Below are 23,316 nucleotides of genomic sequence, written 5' to 3' on the forward strand. Positions count from 1 at the left end.
TTTATTTTACTCATTTTTGAAGATATTTTAGCTGGTTTACAATTCTATGTTGATGGTTTCACTGAACTAATCATTACACTGCTATTTGACTTATACAATTGCTGTTAAGAAGTGAGCTTTAAGTTTGAGTTTTGACCTTTTGAAGTTAATCTGTCTTTTCTCTTTGGCTGCTGTTTTAAAATCTATATGTTTTGGTGTTTTGCAGCTTCACTAAGAACTATCTAGGCATACTTTTTGAATTTATCTTATTTGGAATTTGTTGGGTTTCTTTCATGAATTGATGCATTTCTTTAGGACTGAAAGATTTTCAATAATTACATGAAGTATACTTCTACCTCATTATTCCTATTCCCTTCTTGTGGAACTCTGATTAGATGTTAGGCTTTGTCACTGTATCTTACGTGTTTCTTTACCTCTCTTTTATGTTTTCTTTATGTTGCCATCTGAGTATTTTGTCAGATCTGTATTCCAATTCTTTCATCCTCTTTTTAACACTGTCTAATACACTTTTCATCCAGCTATTTAATTTTGAATAAATTTTTTTTTTTTTTGAGACAGAGTTTCCCTCCCAGGCTGGAGTGTAGTGGCACGATCTCGGCTCACTGCAAGCTCCGCCTCCTGGGTTCACGCCATTCTGCTGCCTCAGCCTCCTGAGTAGCTGGGACTACAGGCTCCCGCCACCATGCCCGGCTAATTATTTTTGGTATTTTTAGTAGAGACAGGGTTTCACCGTGTTAGCCAGATGGTCTCAATCTCCTGACCTCGTGATCCGCCCGCCTCAGCCTCCCAAAGTGCTGGGATTACAGGCATGAGCCACCACGCCAGCCTGATATGAATAATTTTCTCTTTAAATTTTGTGCTTCTTTTTCTTTTTTTTTTTTTTTTTTTTTTTTAAATTTATTTATTATTATTATACTGTAAGTTGTAGGGTACATGTGCATAACGTGCAGGTTTGTTACATATGTATACTTGTGCCTTGTTGGTGTGCTGCACCCATCAACTCGTCATTTACATCAGGTATAACTCCCAATGCAATCCCTCCCCCCGCCCCCCTCCCCATGATAGGCCCCGGTGTGTGATGTTCCCCTTCCCGAGTCCAAGTGATCTCATTGTTCAGTTCCCACCTATGAGTGAGAACATGCGGTGTTTGGTTTTCTGTTCTTGTGATAGTTTGCTAAGAATGATGGATTCCAGCTGCATCCATGTCCCTACAAAGGACACAAACTCATCCTTTTTTATGGCTGCATAGTATTCCATGGTGTATATATGCCACATTTTCTTAATCCAATCTGTCACTGATGGACATTTGGGTTGATTCCAAGTCTTTGCTATTGTGAATAGTGCTGCAATAAACATACGTGTGCATGTGTCTTTATAGCAGCATAATTTATAATCCTTTGGGTATATACCCAGTAATGGGATGGCTGGGTCATATGGTACATCTAGTTCTAGATCCTTGAGGAATCGCCATACTGTTTTCCATAATGGTTGAACTAGTTTACAATCCCACCAACAGTGTAAAAGTGTTCCTATTTCTCCACATCCTCTCCAGCACCTGTTGTTTCCTGACTTTTGAATGATCGCCATTCTAACTGGTGTGAGATGGTATCTCATTGTGGTTTTGATTTGCATTTCTCTGATGGCCAGTGATGATGAGCATTTTTTCATGTGTTTGTTGGCTGTATGAATGTCTTCTTTTGAGAAATGTCTATTCATATCCTTTGCCCACTTTTTGATGGGGTTGTTTGTTTTTTTCTTGTAAATTTGTTGGAGTTCTTTGTAGGTTCTGGATATTAGCCCTTTGTCAGATGAGTAGATTGCAAAAATTTTCTCCCATTCTGTAGGGTGCCTGTTCACTCTGATGGTAGTTTCTTTTGCTGTGCAGAAGCTCTTTAGTTTAATGAGATCCCATTTGTCAATTTTGGCTTTTGCTGCCGTTGCTTTTGGTGTTTTAGACATGAAGTCTTTGCCCATGCCTATGTCCTGAATGGTACTACCTAGATTTTCCTCTAGGATTTTTATGGTATTAGGTCTAACATTTAAGTCTCTAATCCATCTTGAATTAATTTTCGTATAAGGAGTAAGGAAAGGATCCAGTTTCAGCTTTCTACTTATGGCTAGCCAATTTTCCCAGCACCATTTATTAAATAGGGAATCCTTTCCCCATTTCTTGTTTCTCTCAGGTTTGTCAAAGATCAGATGGCTGTAGATGTGTGGTATTATTTCTGAGGACTCTGTTCTGTTCCATTGGTCTATATCTCTGTTTTGGTACCAGTACCATGCTGTTTTGGTTACTGTAGCCTTGTAGTATAGTTTGAAGTCAGGTAGCGTGATGCCTCCAGCTTTGTTCTTTTGACTTAGGATTGTCTTGGAGATGCGGGCTCTTTTTTGGTTCCATATGAACTTTAAAGCAGTTTTTTCCAATTCTGTGAAGAAACTCATTGGTAGCTTGATGGGGATGGCATTGAATCTATAAATTACCTTGGGCAGTATGGCCATTTTCACGATATTGATTCTTCCTATCCATGAGCATGGTATGTTCTTCCATTTGTTTGTGTCCTCTTTTATTTCACTGAGCAGTGGTTTGTAGTTCTCCTTGAAGAGGTCCTTTACATCCCTTGTAAGTTGGATTCCTAGGTATTTGATTCTCTTTGAAGCAATTGTGAATGGAAGTTCATTCATGATTTGGCTCTCTGTTTGTCTGTTACTAGTGTATAAGAATGCTTGTGATTTTTGCACATTAATTTTGTATCCTGAGACTTTGCTGAAGTTGCTTATCAGCTTAAGGAGATTTTGGGCTGAGACAATGGGGTTTTCTAAATATACAATCATGTCATCTGCAAAGAGGGACAATTTGACTTCTTCTTTTCCTAACTGAATACCCTTGATTTCTTTCTCTTGCCTGATTGCCCTAGCCAGAACTTCCAACACTATGTTGAATAGGAGTGGTGAGAGAGGGCATCCCTGTCTTGTGCCAGTTTTCAAAGGGAATTTTTCCAGTTTTTGCCCATTCAGTATGATATTGGCTGTGGGTTTGTCATAAATAGCTCTTATGATTTTGAGGTACGTTCCATCAATACCGAATTTATTGAGCGTTTTTAGCATGAAGGGCTGTTGAATTTTGTCAAAAGCCTTTTCTGCATCTATTGAAATAATCATGTGGTTCTTGACTTTGGTTCTGTTTATATGCTGGATTATGTTTATTGATTTGCGAATGTTGAACCAGCCTTGCATCCCAGGGATGAAGCCCACTTGATCATGGTGGATAAGCTTTTTGATGTGTTGCTGAATCCGGTTTGCCAGTATTTTATTGAGGATTTTTGCATCGATGTTCATCAGGGATATTGGTCTAAAATTCTCTTTTTTTGTTGTATCTCTGCCAGGCTTTGGTATCAGGATGATGTTGGCCTCATAAAATGAGTTAGGGAGGATTCCCTCTTTTTCTATTGATTGGAATAGTTTCAGAAGGAATGGTACCAACTCCTCCTGGTAGAATTCAGCTGTGAATCCATCTGGTCCTGGACTTTTTTTGGTTGGTAGGCTATTAATTGTTGCCTCAATTTCAGAGCCTGCTATTGGTCTATTCAGGGATTCAACTTCTTCCTGGTTTAGTCTTGGAAGAGTGTAAGTGTCCAGGAAATTATCCATTTCTTCTAGATTTTCCAGTTTATTTGCGTAGAGGTGTTTATAGTATTCTCTGATGGTAGTTTGTATTTCTGTGGGGTCGGTGGTGATATCCCCTTTTTCATTTTTAATTGCGTCGATTTGATTCTTCTCTCTTTTCTTCTTTATTAGTCTTGCTAGTGGTCTGTCAATTTTGTTGATCTTTTCAAAAAACCAACTCCTGGATTCATTGATTTTTTGGAGGGTTTTTTGTGTCTCTATCTCCTTCAGTTCTGCTCTGATCTTAGTTATTTCTAGCCTTCTGCTAGCTTTCGAATGTGTTTGCTCTTGCTTCTCTAGTTCTTTTAATTGCGATGTTAGAGTGTCAATTTTAGATCTTTCCTGCTTTCTCTTGTGGGCATTTAGTGCTATAAATTTCCCTCTACACACTGCTTTAAATGTGTCCCAGAGATTCTGGTATGTTGTATCTTTGTTCTCATTGGTTTCAAAGAACATCTTTATTTCTGCCTTCATTTCGTTATGTACCCAGTAGTCATTCAGGAGCAGGTTGTTCAGTTTCCATGTAGTTGAGCGGTTTTGATTGAGTTTCTTAGTCCTGAGTTCTAGTTTGATTGCACTGTGGTCTGAGAGACAGTTTGTTATAATTTCTGTTCTTGTACATTTGCTGAGGAGTGCTTTACTTCCAATTACGTGGTCAATTTTGGAATAAGTATGATGTGGTGCTGAGAAGAATGTATATTCTGTAGATTTGGGGTGGAGAGTTCTATAGATGTCTATTAGGTCTGCTTGCTGCAGAGATGAGTTCAATTCCTGGATATCCTTGTTAACTTTCTGTCTCGTTGATCTGTCTAATGTTGACAATGGGGTGTTGAAGTCTCCCATTATTATTGTATGGGAGTCTAAGTCTCTTTGTAAGTCTCTAAGGACTTGCTTTATGAATCTGGGTGCTCCTGTATTGGGTGCATATATATTTAGGATAGTTAGCTCTTCCTGTTGAATTGATCCCTTTACCATTATGTAATGGCCTTCTTTGTCTCTTTTGATCTTTGATGGTTTAAAGTCTGTTTTATCAGAGACTAGCATTGCAACCCCCGCTTTTTTTTGTTCTCCATTTGCTTGGTAAATCTTCCTCCATCCCTTTATTTTGAGCCTATGTATGTCTCTGCGTGTGAGATGGGTCTCCTGAATACAGCAGACTGATGGGTCTTGACTCTTTATCCAGTTTGCCAGTCTGTGTCTCTTAATTGGAGCATTTAGTCCATTTACATTTAAGGTTAAGATTGTTATGTGTGAACTTGATCCTGCCATTATGATATTAACTGGTTATTTTGCTCATTAGTTGATGCAGTTTCTTCCTAGCCTCGATGGTCTTTACATTTTGGCATGTTTTTGAGATGGCTGGTACCGGTTGTTCCTTTCCATGTTGAGTGCTTCCTTCAGGGTCTCTTGTAAGGCAGGCCTAGTGGTGACAAAATCTCTAAGCATTTGCTTATCTGTAAAGGATTTTATTTCTCCTTCACTTATGAAACTTAGTTTGGCTGGATATGAAATTCTGGGTTTAAAATTCTTTTCTTTAAGAATGTTGAATATTGGCCCCCACTCTCTTCTGGCTTGGAGAGTTTCTGCCGAGAGATCTGCTGTGAGTCTGATGGGCTTCCCTTTGTGGGTAACCCGACCTTTCTCTCTGGCTGCCCTTAAGATTTTTTCCTTCATTTCAACTTTGGTGAATCTGGCAATTATGTGCCTTGGAGTTGCTCTTCTCGAGGAGTATCTTTGTGGCGTTCTCTGTATTTCCTGGATTTGAATGTTGGCCTGCCCTACTAGGTTGGGGAAGTTCTCCTGGATGATATCCTGAAGAGTGTTTTCCAACTTGGTTCCATTTTCCCCCTCACTTTCAGGCACCCCAATCAGACGTAGATTTGGTCTTTTTACATAATCCCATACTTCTTGCAGGCTTTGTTCATTTCTTTTTCTTCTTTTTTCTTTTGGTTTCTCTTCTCGCTTCATTTCATTCATTTGATCCTCAATTGCTGATACTCTTTCTTCCAGTTGATCGAGTCGGTTACTGAAGCTTGTGCATTTGTCACGTATTTCTCGTGTCATGGTTTTCATCTCTTTCATTTCGTTTATGACCTTCTCTGCCTTAATTAGTCTAGCCGTCAATTCTTCCACTTTTTTTTCAAGATTTTTAGTTTCTTTGCGCTGGGTACGTAATTCCTCCTTTAGCTCTGAGAAATTTGATGGACTGAAGCCTTCTTCTCTCATCTCGTCAAAGTCATTCTCCGTCCAGCTTTGATCCGTTGCTGGCGATGAGCTGCGCTCCTTTGCCGGGGGAGATGCGCTCTTGTTTTTTGAATTTCCAGCTTTTCTGCCCTGCTTTTTCCCCATCTTTGTGGTTTTATCTGCCTCTGGTCTTTGATGATGGTGATGTACTGATGGGGTTTTGGTGTAGGTGTCCTTCCTGTTTGATAGTTTTCCTTCTAACAGTCAGGACCCTCAGCTGTAGGTCTGTTGGAGATTGCTTGAGGTCCACTCTAGACCCTGTTTGCCTGGGTAACAGCAGCAGAGGCTGCAGAAGATAGAATATTTCTGAACAGCAAGTGTACCTGTCTGATTCTTGCTTTGGAAGCTTCCTCTCAGGGGTGTACTCCACCCTGTGAGGTGTGGGGTGTCAGACTGCCCCTAGTGGGGGATGTCTCCCAGTTAGGCTACTCAGGGGTCAGGGACCCGCTTGAGCAGGGAGTCTGTCCCTTCTCAGATCTCAACCTCCGTGTTGGGAGATCCACTGCTCTCTTCAAAGCTGTCAGACAGAGTCGTTTGCGTCTGCAGAGGTGTCTGCTGCTTTGTTATTGTTTTCTGTGCCCTGCCCCCAGAGGTGGAGTCTACAGAGACAGGCAGGTTTCCTTGAGCTGCTGTGAGCTCCACCCAGTTCGAGCTTCCCAGCAGCTTTGTTTACCTACTTAAGCCTCAGCAATGGCGGGCGCCCCTCCCCCAGCCTCGCTGCTGCCTTGCCGGTAGATCACAGACTGCTGTAATAGCAATGAGGGAGGCTCCGTGGGTGTGGGACCCTCCCGGCCAGGTGTGGGATATGATCTCCTGGTGTGCCTGTTTGCTCAAAGCGCAGTATTGGGGTGGGAGTTACCCGATTCTCCAGGTGTTGTGTGTCTCAGTTCCCCTGGCTAGGAAAAGGGATTCCCTTCCCCCTTGCGCTTCTCAGGTGAGGCAATGCCTCGCCCTGCTTCAGCTCTCGCTGGTCGGGCTGCAGCAGCTGACCAGTACCGATCGTCCGGCACTCCCCAGTGAGATGAACCCAGTACCTCAGTTGAAAATGCCGAAATCACCGGTCTTCTGTGTCGCTGGTGCTGGGAGTTGAAGACTGGAGCTGCTCCTATTCGGCCATCTTGCTCCGCCCCCTTCTGTGCTTCTTTTTCAAGTTGGCTGGGAAACCTTATTTTCTCTCTTCTTAAATTTCTCAGTCACTTCTTTTTTTGTTTTAAAAATATTAAATATGTTTATTTTGTATACTGTGTCTTCTCACTCCATAACTGGAAGTGTTCACCGGTCTGATTATGGTGTGTTGCTCCCTGTAGTTCTATCTCTTAGAACCTTGTTTTTTGTTTTGAGACAAAGTCTTGCTCTGTCGCCCAGGCTGGAGTGCAGTGGCATGATCTCGGCTCACTGCAACCTCTGCCTCCTGAGTTCAAGTGAGTATCATGCCTCAGCCTCATGAGTAGCTGGGATTACAGGCATGAGCCATCACACCCGGCTAAGTTTATTTCTTTTTTATTTTAAGTAGAGATGGGGCTTCATCATGTTGGTCAGGTTGTCTCAAACTCTTGGCCTCAAGTGATCTGCCCACCTCAGCCTCTCAAAGTGCTACAATTACAGGTGGGAGCCACCACACTTGACCTAGGACTTTGTTTGAATGTGTGTTTTATCTTATGTTTTGTTTTGTTTTGATTTTTTTTTTTCTGTGACAGCTCATTTTGTGGGGCAGTTTTATGACTGAAGTCAAAGCTGATTCCTGCAGAGAAGATTCAAATTTGTTTCTGCCAGGTAGTGGGGCACACCAGGCTGGAATCACTTTAAACTAAATTCTTATCTAGAGGTTTTAAAAAGATGTCCATATGTATTAATTAGGGTTGCCAACTCTTGCAAAAGCCGTCTGGTAATTATTACTCCTCTGAGGGGAAGATTTTCCTCCTTCCATTCAGGGTCGTTTCCAGATTAATTGTTTTCATGCATTTCCTGAGGGAGGGGATTGATTTATTTCCAGTTCAAACTTAAAATAAAGATACAATCCTTTGGGACTCCCTTTTTATCCAAGAGAAGTATCCTGTTAAACTCTCCTTCCCAGGAAGGAACTGGTATTTCTCTTCTGTTCCCAATATCCCATAAGGCTATGAAAGACAAAGTTCAAGTTAAACCAGTTCATCAAATTATCTCAGAGCAACCTCCAGCTTCTGGGCTCTGCTTGTTTCTCAGAAAAGCTGTGGTACAGCTTTTATTTACTTTTTGGCCTCCAGGTATTCCTTACCCATTTGCTATTTTGTTGATACATTTGCATCCCATGCAACACTTCTACTTGTTGTTTTTGGTTTTGTGTTTCTAGAGACAGAGTTCTCACTGTTGACCAGGCTGGGATGCAGTGGTGTGATTATACCTCACTGCAATCTCAACCTCTTGGGATCAAGTGATCCTCCCACCTCAGCCTCCCAAGTAGCTGGTACTATGGGCTTGTACCACTACACTGGCAGAATTTTTAAAAACTTTTTGTAGAGATGGATCTCACTTTGTTGCCTAGATTGGTCTTGAACTCCTGGCCTCAAGCAATCCTCCCGCCTTGGCTCTTTTACTTTTATTTAGTAGAAGGATCCGCTATACTACCAGACGTGGAAGTCTCCTGTCATGACACCTTAATCATTCTCCTATAATTGAACGTCCCCCTCCATGTTTTCTATTACAAACAATGTGATGATGAATATCTTTGTATAGACATCTTTGTGTACCTTGTCCAGTTAGTTTCTATAATAAATTTCTAGAATATAAAAAGAAAGTGACAGCACTGAGGAATATTTGGAAAATAGCTTGGCACTACTTGTAGACTAACTAGATTCTTAAGGGCCTTGATAGTCATTGCATATATTACTTTGCTTACTCCTTTCAAAAATCCCACTGGAACTAGCATAATGAAAACTTTACTGAGGGTCATTTCTGTTAAGTAAATGAAAATATAGACAGTTTCTGGAAAAAAAATAACCAATTATTTTAATATTACCTAGAGTGTTTTTTAAGAGGACCTTCTCCCAAATTATTAACAGAAATAATTTCTTAACTAAGTAACATAATTCTGTAATGTGTTTGGAAAAACATGTAAGATGAGTCAAGATGAAGAGCAATGAAAAACTGGTCCTATCAGGTTTGAAAACAACTGTAAACAACCATGGATATTTTAATCCTTCCTAGGGTCTGGTTGGTGGAGAAGTCCATGGTTTTCTCAGGAGACAACTATTTGTCTGGGAACATCACTACAAAGGTTCTGTAAATCAATTATAAATTGATTCCAGAAGGATGAAGGGGAGAATGGATGGGTAACTACACAAACAGAGCAGGAAATACCAGGATCCACTGGTAGGAAGTGGACTAACAAGGTGCAGTGGAGATTTGGGGCTCTCTGGGTAGTGTCAGAAGAGGAGGGATGTTGAATGACATGCCAAGGGGTTTGGATTTGGTCTTGAATTCATGAAAGACAAAGCCATTAGTTTTAATCAGAAAGTTTCATGGGCAGCATTTGCATTTTTATAAAATTATGCTGGCAACAAGGTGCAGAGGAATTTAAGGGAGAAAATATTAAAGCCAGGGAAATTAGGAATAGATGAGTGAATATTCTATTTTTTAATGGCTTTATTAAGATATTAACTCACATACCACACAATTAAGCCATTTAAAGTGTAATGTTAAATGGTTTTTAGTATATTTACAGAGTTGTACAACCACACCACTGTCTAATTTTAGAACATTTTTGTCCGCCGAAAAAGAAACCTCCTACCCATTAGCTGTTACTCCTTATACCCCTCACTCCTGTCCGATCCCTAATTACCCATTAATCCACTTTCTGTCTATAGATTTGCTTATTCTGGACATAATATAAATAGAATTACACAATATGTGGTCTTTCATAACTGGCTTCTTTCGTTTCATTTAATGTTTTCAAGACTCATCCATGTTGTAGCATGTATCAGCTCATTAATTTTAATGTATTAATGTATCAATTCTTTCATTTTAATTGGCAATCTTCCATTATGTGGATATACCACATTTTACTCATCCACTTATCAGCTAATGGACACGGGTTGTTTATATGTTTTGGATATCATGAATATTATGCTGCTTTGAACTTTTTTGTACAAGTTTTTATGTGGTTGTATGTTTTCATTTCCCTTGGGTATATACCTAGGAATGGAACTGCTGGATCATATGGTAACTCTATATTTAACTTCTTGAAAAGCTGACACTGTTTTCCAAACCCCCTGCTCCATTTTACATTTCCACCGTCAATGTAAGAGCGTTCCAATTTCTCATATCCTCCTTCCACTAGCAGGTATGAAGTGGGTGTGATCATAGCCATCCTAGTGCGTGCGAGTGGTATCTCATTGCGGTTTTTATTTGCATTTCCTTGATGGCTAATGATGTTGAATATCTTTTTATGTGCTTCTAGTCTTCTTGAATATCATTCAAAAAAATGTCTATTCATATTTTTTGCCTATTTTAAAAAATTAGGTTCTTTGTCTTTTTCTTTTTGAGTGGTAAACATCCTTGGTATATTCTAGATACACAAGTCCCTTATCAGATATATGATTTGCAAATATTTTCTCTATTTCTGTAGGTTGTTTTTTCACTTCCTTGATGGTGTCCTTTGAGGCACAAAGGTTTTAAATTTTGATGAAGCTCATTTATGTGTGTTTTGTCATCTGTGCTTTTTGTATCATATTGAAGAAGCCTCTCCCTAACCCAACCCAAGATTTACTCCTATATTTTCTTTAAGACTTTTATAGTTTTGGCTCTCACATACAGATCTATGATATATTTTTAAGTCCTTTTTGTGTATGGTGTGAGAAAGGAGTCCAGCTTCACTCTTTTGCATGTGAATATCTGGTTGTCCCAGCACCATTTGTCAAATATATTTTTAAAATAGTCCTTCTATGACCCCTAGGGCATTGTATTAATAATAGTCCAATCTAAAACAAATATCCTGAGCTATGCCATTAGCAGTGGGAATGGGTGTGCTGGGGAAGGTTGAGAAGGTGAGATTATAAGGACTTTGGAACTACAGTCATGCAGGGGTCGGAGAGTAAGAACTTGAGAAGTTTTAGATTTCTGGTTCCCAACCATCCCCTCCATATCAGGAGGTCTGTGGCCTCATCCTCCCACATGACATGCGGCCATCCCAGAACCAATCTGCTGGGGCCTACTTGTTTATTCTCATGACTTGAGGATCAAAGCCTTTAGCTGTATGATCAATTCAACCACAGGAAATAAGCCTCAATCAGGAGGACAGTTGAATTCTATTTTGTGGTTCCCTTAGACTGGAGCAGCTATGGCACCTCAGTTCAAAGAGAAAACAGTAAGGTTTGGATGGAAGGGGAATGCAGTCAGCAAACTCCAGAAGCATCAGGCTTCTGTCAGTAATGCCAGTGATGTCAGCCAGGGCTGGCTACATGAAAAATAAACACTCCTAATAGAGCAATGGAATTGTCTTAATCTTTGGGGAGTTGTTTAGGCTTTGGAATCACCTTGTTTGCAGGACACGATGCCCCAGAATTCTCCATCTTCATTCTGGGTCCTTTCCCTGGTTGCATCTTGTCTGTTTTTGTTTTTTCCCCCATTTCTTGGAGTTGACTATTTAGCCCTAGCAGCTGCATGACCAATCCTAACTTCGGAAAAAATATTTAAAGAGTTCTCTGGACAGTTGACCCCATTTCCCACTCAGTCGCCATGGAGACTGGCAGATGGAGAGACTGCTACCCAGGTAATTATGGGGTGTATCACCCACAGAACTGCTGCTCAGGGCCACAGTCTCTGATGAGAATAGAGAAAATGTGTTTAGAAATGATTTTGACAGCCCCTGACCTCGATGACAAATCCTCAGCTCTGAGAGCAGCCCCACCTTGAGAGCAGGAACAGAAGAGTTCTGTTCTGTGTGCTGGGAGGGAGTCACACTGTGTAGATGTTCGCGGGGCTCCTCCAGAGACTCCTTTGATGAGAAACCTCTCCACCCGGGACATACTTGCCAGAGAGAGACCAGATGCTTTGTTCTTATGTAAGATGTTCTGACACGTGATCATTTGAAAGAGGTGCCCTTTAAACATAACCATCAGTTACTATTAAAAGTAAAGAGCTAAAAGTGATTATGGAGATTGTTTAGTTCACCCCCCAGCTTTACTAAAGAGGAAACTGAGCCCAGATAATTGACAAGCTCAGAGTCATGAGAGAGTTAGTGCTGCTAGTCTCATGACCCTTTCTCTACTGCTCATTTCTGATGAAGAAACCGTTTAGCTTGAACAATAACTTGAAATAGTCCCAGAGTATAGATGAGTACTAGACCCTTTTGGTGTCGAGAAAATAGAAGGTCCAAAAATGTGTGCATTGCCTCTGTTTCAGGAACCTTTAGGAATCATATGGTTTTATATGTGTTTGATAGAAAATTGCTACTTAGACCTCATCTTGGGTCATGATAGTACATTTCTGTTCTCTCCTATAGTAGCCATTTAATGAGCCACTTCACACCATAGCCATGTTGAAGTGAAGCACAACAATTTCACACAACTATTGAAGAACTTGATTATAGCCTAGTTAGATACACCTTACTGGAGCCTCCAGCTACTTCAGAGACTGGCTGCATGGCAGTGGGAAGGGAACAACCTTCTGTCATCTGTGTCTGAGATGACTTTGGTTGGAGGATACAGACTTGTGAAGGAAGGAGAAGGACTCATCTGCATAGCCTTGTGCATGCACAAGAGGCTACACCTCCCTGCATGTGGAAACTGAGATTGCTGTTCCCAGGTGCCATGGAAAGAAGAGAATGAGCCACTGAAATGTGGAGAACTGAGGGCCCAAGTGGGGACCCAGTTGGTTCAGTGTCTTTTGGTTAAGGCCTTCTATAGCCAACATTGAAACCCCCAGAGAAAGCATTAAGTATTTACAGCTAATCTTGGTGGGCAGGGCAGGGAGAGGCTCCACTTCCTGTGATTCTCCTGGCATCAATTGGCTTTACAGGCCAAGCAGTTTCCAAGTTGTGCCTTGGACTCAGGACTTACAAAGAGGATTACAAGAAAGACATTTAAAAATAAACAGACTTTAAGTCTACCAATGTGACAATTGAAATAAATGTAGAGCACGCCCAAGATGGCCGAATAGGAACAGCTCCAGCCTCCAGCTCCCAGCATGAGCGACACAGAAGATGGGTGATTTCTGCATTTTCAACTGAGGTACTGGGTTCATCTCACTGGGGCATGTCGGACAGTTGGTGCTGGTCTGCAGGTGCAGCCCAACCAGTGAGAGCTGAAGCAGGGTGAGGCATCGCCTCACCTGGGAAGCACAAGGGGGAAGGGAATTCTTTTTCCTAGCCAAAGGAAATTGAGACACACAACACCTGGAAAATCGGGTAACTCCCACCTTAATACTGTGCTTTACCAAGGGTCTTAGCAAACAGCACACCAGGAGATTATATCCCACACCTGGTCCAGAGGGTCCCATGCCCATGGAGCCTTCCTCACTGCTAGCACAGCAGTGTGAGATAAAACTGCAAAGTGGCAGCCAGGCTGGGGGAGGGGCGCCTGCCATTGCTGAGGGTTAAGTAGGTAAACAAAACCACCCGGGAAGCTCGAATTGGGTGGAGCCCACCACAACTCAAGGAGGCCTGCCTGCCTCTGTAGACTCCACCTCTGGGGACAGGGCATAGCTAAACAAAAAGCAGCAGAAACCTCGGCATAGGTAAATGTCCCTGTCTGATAGCTTTGAAGAGAGCAGTGAATTTCCCAGCACGGAGGTTGAGATCTGAGAACAGACAGACTGCCTGCTCAAGTGGGTCCCTGACCCCTGAGTAGCCTAACTGGGAGAAATCCCCCACTAGGTGCAGACTGACACCTCACACCTCACATGGCTGGGTACACCCCTGAGACGAAGCTTCCAGAGCAAGAATCAGACAGCAACACTCACTGTTCAGCAATATTCTATCTTCTGCAGCCTCTGCTGCTGATACCCAGGCAAACGGGGTCTAGAGTGAACCTCAAGCAAACTCCGACAGACCTGCAGCTGAGTGCCCTGACTGTTAGAAGGAAAACTAACAAACAGAAAGGACACCCACACCAAAACCCCATCAGTACGTCACCATCATCAAAGACCAAAGGCAGATAAAACCACAAAGATGGGGAAAAAGCAGTGCAGAAAAGCTGGAAATTCAAACAATCAGAGTGCATCTCCCCCTCCAAAGGAAAGCAGCTCATTGCCAGCAACTGAACAAAGCCAGACAGAGAATGACTTTGATGAGTTGAGAGAAGAAGGCTTCAGTCTATCAAACTTCTCAGAGCTAAAGGAGGAACTATGTAACCAGTGCAAAGAAACTAAAAACCTTGAAAAAAGATTTGACGAATGGCTAACTAGAATAACTAATGTAGAGAAGTCCTTAAAAGAACTGATAGAGATGAAAACCATAACACGAGAACTACGTGACAAATGCACAGGCTTCAGTAACCAACTTGATCAACTGGAAGAAAGAGTATCAGTGATTGAAGATCAAATGAATGAAACGAAGCGAGAAGAGAAGTGTAGAGAAAAAAGAGTAAAAATAAATGAACAAAGCCTCCAAGAAATATGGGATTACGTGAAAAGACCAAATCTACATCTGATTGGTGTGCCTGAAAGTGAAGGGGAAAATGGAACCAAGTTGGAAAACACTCTGCAGGATATCATCCAGGAGAACTTTCCCTACCTAGTAAGGCAGGCCAACATTCAAATTCAGGAAATACAGAGAATGCCACAAAGATACTCCTCAAGAAGAACAACTCCAAGACACAAAATTGTCAGATTAACCAAAATTGAAATGAAGTAAAAAATGTTAAGGGCAGCTAGAGAGAAAGGTCGGGTTACCCACAAAGGGAAGCCCATCAGACTAACAGCAGATCTCTCGGCAGAAACTCTCCAAGCCAGAAGAGAGTGGGGGCCAATATTCAACATTCTTAAAGAAAAGAATTTTCAACCCAGAATTTCATATCCAGCCAAACTAAGTTTCATAAGTGAAGGAGAAATAAAATCCTTTACAGACGAGCAAATGCTTAGAGATTTTGTCACCACCCGGCCTGCCCTGCAAGAGATCCTGAAGGAAGCACTAAACATGGAAAGGAACAATAGCCATTGCAAAAACATGCCAAAATGTAAAGTCCATCGATGCTAGGAAGAAATTGCATCAACTAATGAGCAAAATAACCAGCTAATATCATAATGACAGGATCAAGTTCACACATAACAATATTAACCTTAAATGTAAATGGACTAAATTGTTCAATTAAAAGACACAGACTGGTAAATTGGATAGAGTCAAGACCCATCAGTTTGCTGTATTCAGGAGACCCATCTCACATGCAGAGACACACATAGGCTCAAAATAAAGGGATAGAGGAAGATCTATCAAGCAAATGGAAAATAAAAAAAAAGCAGGGATTGCAATCCTGGTCTCTGATAAAACAGACTTTAAACCGTCAAAGGTCAAAAGAGACAAAGAAGGCCATTACATAATGGTAAAGAGATCAATTCATCAGGAAGAGCTAACTATCCTAAATATATATGCACCCAATACAGGAGCACTCAGATTCATAAAGCATGTCCTTAGAGAGTTACAAAGAGACTTAGACTCCCATACAATAATAATGGGAGACTTTAACACCCCACTGTCAACATTAGACAGATCAACGAGACAGAAAGTTAACAAGGATATCCAGGAATTGAACTCAACTCTGCACCAAGTGGACCTAATAGACATCTACAGAACCCTCCACCCCAAATCAACAGAATATACATTCTTCTCAGCACCACATTGCACTTATTCCAAAATTGACCACATAGTTGGAAGTAAAGCACTCCTCAGCAAATGTACAAGAGCAGAAATTATAACAAACTGTCTGTCAGACCACAGTGCAATCAAACTAGAACTCAGGACTAAGAAACTCAATCAAAACCGCTCAACTACATGGATATTGAACAACCTGCTCCTGAATGACTACTGGGTACATAACAAAATGAAGACAGAAATAAAGATGGTCTTTGAAACCGATGAGAACAAAGATACAACATACCAGAATCTCTGGGACACATTTAAAGCAGTGTGTAGAGGGAAATTTATAGCACTAAATGCCCACAAGAGAAAGCAGGAAAGATCTAAAATTGATACCCTAACATCACAATTAAAAGAACTAGAGAAGCAAGAGCAAACACATTCAAAAGCTAGCAGAAGGCAAGAAATAACTAAGATCAGAGCAGAACTGAAGGAGATAGAGACACAAAAAACCCTTCAAAAAAATCAATGAATCCGGGAGCTGGTTTTTTGAAAAGATAACAAAATTGATAGACCACTAGCAAGACTAATAAGGAAGAAAAGAGAGAAGAATCAAATAGATGCAATAAAAAATGATAAAGGGGATATCACCACCAACCCCACAGAAATACAAACTACCATCAGAGAATACTATAAACACCTCTACACAAATAAACTAGAAAACCTGGAAGAAATGGATAATTTCCTGGACACTTACACTCTCCCAAGACTAAACCAGGAAGAAGTTGAATCCCTGAATAGACCAATAGCAGGCTCTGAAATTGAGGCAATAATTAATAGCCTACCAACCGAAAAAAGTCCAGGACCAGACGAATTTCACAGCTGAATTCTACCAGAGGTACAAGGAGGAGTTGGTACCATTCCTTCTGAAACTATTCCAGTCCATAGAAAAAGAGGGAATCCTCCCTAACTCATTTTACGAGGCCAACATCATCCTAATACCAAAGCCTGGCAGAGATACAACAAAAAAAGAGAACTTTAGACCAATATCCCTGATGAACATCAATGCAAAAATCCTCAATAAAATACTGGCAAATCGAATCCAGCAGCACATCAAAAAGCTTATCCACCATGATCAGGTGGGCTTCATCTCTGGGATGCAAGGCTGGTTCAACATATGCAAATCAGTAAATGTAATCCAGCATATAAACAGAACCAAAGACAAAAACCACATGATGATCTCAATAGATGCAGAAAAGGCCTTTGACAAAATTCAACAGCCCTTCATGCTAAAAACTCTCAATAAATTCGGTATTGATGGAACATATCTCAAAATAATAAGAGCTATTTATGACAAACCCACAGCCAATATCATACTGAATGGGCAAAAACTGGAAGCATTGCCTTTGAAAACTGGCACAAGACAGGGATACCCTCTCTCACCACTCCTAGTCAACATAGTGTTGGAAGTTCTGGCTAGGGCAATCAGGCAAGAGAAAGAAATAAAGGGTATTCAGTTAGGAAAAGAAGAAGTCAAATTGTCCCTGTTTGCAGATGACATGATTGTATATTTAGAAAACCCCATTGTCTCAGCCCAAAATCTCCTTAAGCTGATAAGCAACTTCAGCAAATCTCAGGATACAAAATCAATGTGCAAAAATCACAAGCAGTCTTATACACCAGTAACAGACAAACAGAGAGCCAAATCATGAATGAACTTCCATTCACAATTGCTTCAAAGAGAATAAAATGCCTAGGAATCGAACTTACGAGGGATGTGAAGGACCTCTTCAAGGAGAACTACGAACCACTGCTCAGTGAAATAATAGAGGACACAAACAAATGGAAGAACATACCATGCTCGTGGATACCAAGTATCAATATTGTGAAAATGGCCATACTGCCCAAGGTAATTTATAGATTCAATGCCATCCCCATTAAGCTACCAATGACTTTCTTCACAGAATTAGAAAAAACTGCTTTAAAGTTCATATGGAACCAAAAAAGAGCCTGCATTGCCAAGACAATCCTAAGCCAAAAGAACAAAGCTGGAGGCATCATGCTACCTGACTTCAAACTATACTACAAGGCTACAGTAACCAAAACAGCATGGTACTGGTACCAAAACAGAGATATAGACTAATGGAACAGAAGAGAGCCCTCAGAAATAATACCACACATCTACAGCCAACTGATCTTTGACAAACCTGACAAAAACAAGAAATGGGGAAAGGATTCCCTGTTTAATAAATGCTGCTGGGAAAATTGGTTAGCCATAAGTAGAAAGCTGAAACTGGATCCTTTCCTTACTCCATATATGAAAATTAATTCAAGATGGATTAGAGACTTAAATGTTAGACCTAAAACCATAAAAACCCTAGAAGAAAACCTAGGTAATACCATTCAGGACATAGGCATGGGTAAGAGCTTCATGTCTAAAACACCAAAAGCAACGGCAACAAAAGCCAAAATTGACAAATGGGATCTAATTAAACTAAAGAGCTTCTGCACAGCAAAAGAAATTACCATCAGAGTGAACAGGCAACCTACAGAATGGGAGAAAATTTTTGCAATCTATTCATCTGACAAAGGGCTAATATCCAGAACCTGCAAAGAACTCAATCAAATTTACAAGAAAAAAACAACCCCATCAAAAAGTGGGCAAAGGTTATATGAACAGACACTTCTCAAAAGAAGACATTCATACAGCCAACAGACACATGAAAAAATGCTCATCATCACTCGCCTCAGAGAAATGCAAATCAAAACCACAATGAAATACCATCTCACACCAGTTAGAATGGCGATCATTAAAAAATCAGGAAACAACAGGTGCTGGAGAGGATGTGGAGAAATAGGAACACTTTTACACTGTTGGTGGGACTGTAAACTAGTTCAACCATTGTGGAAGACAGTGTGGCGATTTCTCAAGGATCTAGAACTAGAAATACCATTTGACCCAGCCATCCCATTCCTGGGTGTATACCCAAGGGATTATAAGTCATGCTGCTATAAAGACACATGCACACATATGTTTACTGTGGCACTATTCACAATAGCAAAGACTTGGAATCAACCCAAATGTCCATGAGTAACAGACTGGATTAAGAAAATGTGGCACATATCCTGATGTAAATGACGAGTTGATGGGTGCAGCACACCAACATGGCACAAGTATACATATGTAACAAACCTGCACGTTATGCACATGTACCCTACAACTTAAAATATAATAATAATAAATAAATTTAAAAAAAAAAAGAAAATGTGGCACATATACATGACGGAATACTATGCAGCCATGAAAAAGGATGAGTTCGTGTCCTTTGTGGGGACATGGATGCAGCTGGAAACCATCATTCTCAGCAAACTATCGCAAGAACAGAAAACCAAATACCACATGTTCTCACTCATAGGTGGGAAATGAACAATGAGATCACTTGGACACAGGAAGGGGAACATCACACACCAGGTCCTATTGTGGGGAGGGGATGGGGGACGGGATAGCATTAGGAGATATACCTAATGTAAATGACGAGTTAATGGGTGCAGCACACAAACATGGCACATGTATACATATGTAACAAACCTGCACGTTGTGCACATGTACCCTAGAACTTAAAGTATAATAAAAAAAAAAAAGAAAGAAATGTAAAAGTAATCATTTATTTTTGGTTTGATTCTAAAAGTAGTATATACTCACTATGGAAAATATAGAAAATACAGAAAGATGTGAAAAAAATAGTATCCATAATCCCATCACCCAAACACATTCTTGCTAATTCATGAGAGCAGGACCTTGTGTTTAATATCTGCTGTCACATCCTCAGTACTTGGAACAGTGCCTGGTACAGAGTAAGCGCTTAATGGACATTTGTTGAATGAATGAGTGTCACTGTTTTGGTATATTTATTTCCAGCCCCTTTCCCATGTATATTTTACATGATTGTAGTCAGTCGTCATCATCATTAGAGAGTATCTTTTTTTTTTTTTAACGTACTTTGATAACACAGGTATATCTATGTCACAACTCTTTACAAACTGTTTTTTTTTTTTTTTTTGAGACTGAGTCTCGCTCTTTCATCCAGGCAGATCCATACAGTGGCAGGATCTTGGTTCACTGCAATCTCTGTCTCCCAGGTTTATGTGATTCTCCTGCCTCAGCCTCACAAGTAGCTGTGACTACAGGTGCATACCACCATGCCAGCTAGTTTTTTTATATTTTTAGTAGAGACGGGGTGGTTTTTGCCACGTTGGCCAGGGTGGTCTTGAACTCCTTGAACTCCTGAGCTCCAGTGATTCCCCCCACTTTGGTCTCCCAAAGTGTGGGGATTACAGGTGTGAGCCACCATGTCCGGCCTGTTTACAAACATTTTTAAAGGTGCTTAGTATTGCATGTATTGTGTATACATCATTTACTTATTTACGCTCATGTGGCTAGATATTTGAGATAAAATATCCATTTCAAAGATCCTTTGCACATAGGGCTTGCTACCCATGGATAAGTAGACCAATTGACTGTTTTACCAGGCTTTCTTATGCTCAATGGACCCTAAAATGTTAATAAAATCACATTCTATTTTTTACTTTCATAGTCTCACTGGATTGCATAAAGAAGTGAAAATAATGCCAGAGGGAGGTCATGAAATCAGAATCAGGACATTAACTTGTCAATCTATTGTAACTAAGAAATATCTTTTGAATATTGTGTTTTATGAAGCATTGAATTCAGAGAACTAGTCATTATGCTAAATTCTGACAATACAGAATCTCAAGAATTCAACTGAACTCAACTACTTTCTATATAGTCACTGCTTTCTCCCCTTTAAAAGAATTCCCTGGTTAGCCTGGTTAGAGAAGGTAATTTTGTCCAAGTTAATGTAGCACCATCTGCTGCTGAAAAGGAGTCCTTCAGGATGGGTTCTCTAGTTTTAAACATTGACTTGCATAAGAAATAAAAGGGAATTCACATGTGGTTTCTTGCAGGATCCCCTTGTGTCAGAACTGGAAACAATCTTTTTCAAAAACACTGAGTGGACTTCTGGCTCCAGATGGCGACAGAGTACACTTGATTAACTCCTCCAACTGTTAGAAATTTCTATCAAAATTCAAAAGGAATATACAAATAGGGAGAAATGCATGTCAGAAACAGGAAACCATGGAAAAGGGCCCACACATTCTGAAACTCATGAGAACTTTCTGCACGACAAAGTGCAGGTGAGATTGGATTGAGGGAAGGGCTCATTAGCCTGCCATTGACCACATAAGACAGAAAAGCCAAGGGAATGAGGGAGACAGATTCCAGCAGAGCCCCTCAATACCTACCAGCTCACAGTGGCAGGGGCTGGAGCTGAGGGTGGGTTATTTGGGACATAGCAAGAGGCAAGCATAGATCCTCCCTCTGCTCTGGAAAATGCACCAGGTGCTGGGGTCTGCAAACCCTTGGCACATGAAATTAACCAGGCATTGCTAAGCCTGGCTTCTAAGAAACGCAGTTAAGTCAGTTAGGATAGAGTTATAATAGAGCATCCGTGTCTCCAACAAACTGTACCCTGAATCACTAAGTCCCAGAAAGCATTTAAGCCATCTAGTTTCCAGGCTGAGTAACCAATATCCAAAGATTCTATACCCAGCCAATCATTCACATTTGACAACCACAGAAAGACATTCCTAGCCATGCAGATATTCAGAGAGCTTTCCTGAAAGAAACTACACACACACAGACGCACACACATAGCATGTGCACACACACGCAAGAATTATGGTAGAGTAACAAAACCAATATAAATCAAGAATTAAGTGAAGATCATTGTGGCTAACAAAGTTACAAAATGGAATAATCAGAAAACAGCTTCAGGAAGAGAAATAAAGTAATTAATACCATCATCCTCATTATCAGTTTCTATCCCTATACCCATCCCTAAAATCTCAGGATGAGGAGAGGGAAGAAAGTAAAAGTTGTCTCAAAATCTTGTCTTAGATGAGGGAGAGTCATATTTTCTGTTTCCTTACTGACCCTGGTATGGCAATGAGTCCAAGTATGTTGTTTAATATACTGCTTACATACTCAATACTATAAAATATTTTTCTAAATTATTAGTATAAAAAGAGAGCAAAGAAAATTTGATTGGCTGGGCGTGATGACTCATGCCTGTAATCCTTACACTTTGGGAGGCTGAGTTGGGAGGATCACTTGAGCGCAGAAGTTTGAGATCAGCCTGGGCAACATCATGAAACCCTGTCTCTACAAAACAAATACAAAAACTAGCTGAGCATGCTAGTATGCATCTGTAGTAACAGGTACTCAGGAGGCTGAGTGGGAGGATCTCTGGAGCCCAGGAGCTTGAGGCTGCAATGAGCCAAGATCATACCATCGCACTCCAGCCAGGCAACAGAGCACTACCCTGTCCTGTCCTGCTCTCTTTCTCTCTTTCTCTCCATATATATATATATTTGTGCATATACACACACAGCATGTGCGCACACACACACAAGGATTATGGTAGTGAGTAATAAAACCAATATAACTCAAGAATTAAGTCAAGATCATTGTGGATAACAAGGTTATTTAATAGAATAACAATCAATCAGAAAACTGTTTCAGAAAGATAAAATAATTAATACCATCATCCTCATTATTGGCCCATATCCCTATACCCATCCCTAAAATTCCAGGATGAGGAGAGATATATAAATATATATATACACACACACATATATATATATAGCAAAATCATAATACCCTTAATAATGCATGGATAGTTCAATATTAAGAAATCCATTTATATAACATATAACATTCATTCAACAAGTATTTGTAAGTGCCTGTTATGTGCCAGGTATGCCAGAACAATGTAACTTGCTTGATCCTTCTCTCTCAAATACACCTGCCAGGCTCCCTATCCACATCACTCTCTAGTTCTTTTCTTCAGAGCACTTATCATTCTCTGTAATTATCTTTCACCTTTACTTTGCTTGTTTATTGTCAGTCGTCTTTCACTAAAATGCATTTTCCCCAAGATCAACATCCTTGTCTGTCTTGGTCACAGCTGTATGCACAATGTCTAACAAAGAACTTGACATGTAATAGCTGATGGATTCATTCAATTTGTGTCGTATTAGTTTATTATTAATGTAATTTATTAATTCAATATTTGTAATTAAACAAATGAATGTATGTCTATGAGTGAAAGGATGATGGTGATTCTAAATCCCAGCTCTTATGGTGCTTATCATGTAGTAGGGGAGACAGACAATCTGAGTACTTCTATGATCAGTGTCAAAATCCAATTTTGCTGAGCAGTTTTCTATTCTAACTTGCTGAATAAAAAGACGGCAATTGTTTTGCAGGAATCTTCCACAGCTTCCTCTCGAGAAAAGCCTGGAAAACTAGAAGCACAAAGTAGTAACTTCCTGTTTCCTAAAGCCTGCCACCAAAGGGCACGCAGCAACTCAACCAGTAAGTGTCTCCCCAACACGTCTTCAGGAACAGGGTTCAGCTGCTCCTGGATAGCAGGAATATCAGGAGGAGGGTGGAACTCTTCTGGTACAGGTGGACTAAACTGGCATTGGAGTCTGCTCACTTTCTTCATGGTGTGTGCATGCTCTGGCTAGCCAGAGCTCTGTGTGGTCTAGCCAGCTCT

The 23,316-nt window shown here is 40.5% G+C and overlaps 1 protein-coding gene across 2 annotated transcripts in view; it reads left to right on the forward strand.

Annotated features, from left to right (window-relative positions):
* The window catches only part of IL16 (interleukin 16), a 136,586-nt gene that overhangs the window by 65,924 nt on the left and 47,346 nt on the right, over positions 1-23,316 (forward strand). For both annotated transcript variants that reach the window (XM_025390532.1, XM_025390533.1), the window contains exon 3: positions 23,024-23,132. In XM_025390532.1, the coding sequence (XP_025246317.1) occupies positions 23,024-23,132 (109 nt within the window). The remainder of the gene's footprint in view (positions 1-23,023; positions 23,133-23,316) is intronic.

Source organism: Theropithecus gelada, chromosome 7a (assembly GCF_003255815.1).
Source record: "Theropithecus gelada isolate Dixy chromosome 7a, Tgel_1.0, whole genome shotgun sequence".
In the NCBI taxonomy this organism is placed as follows: Eukaryota; Metazoa; Chordata; class Mammalia; order Primates; family Cercopithecidae; genus Theropithecus; species Theropithecus gelada.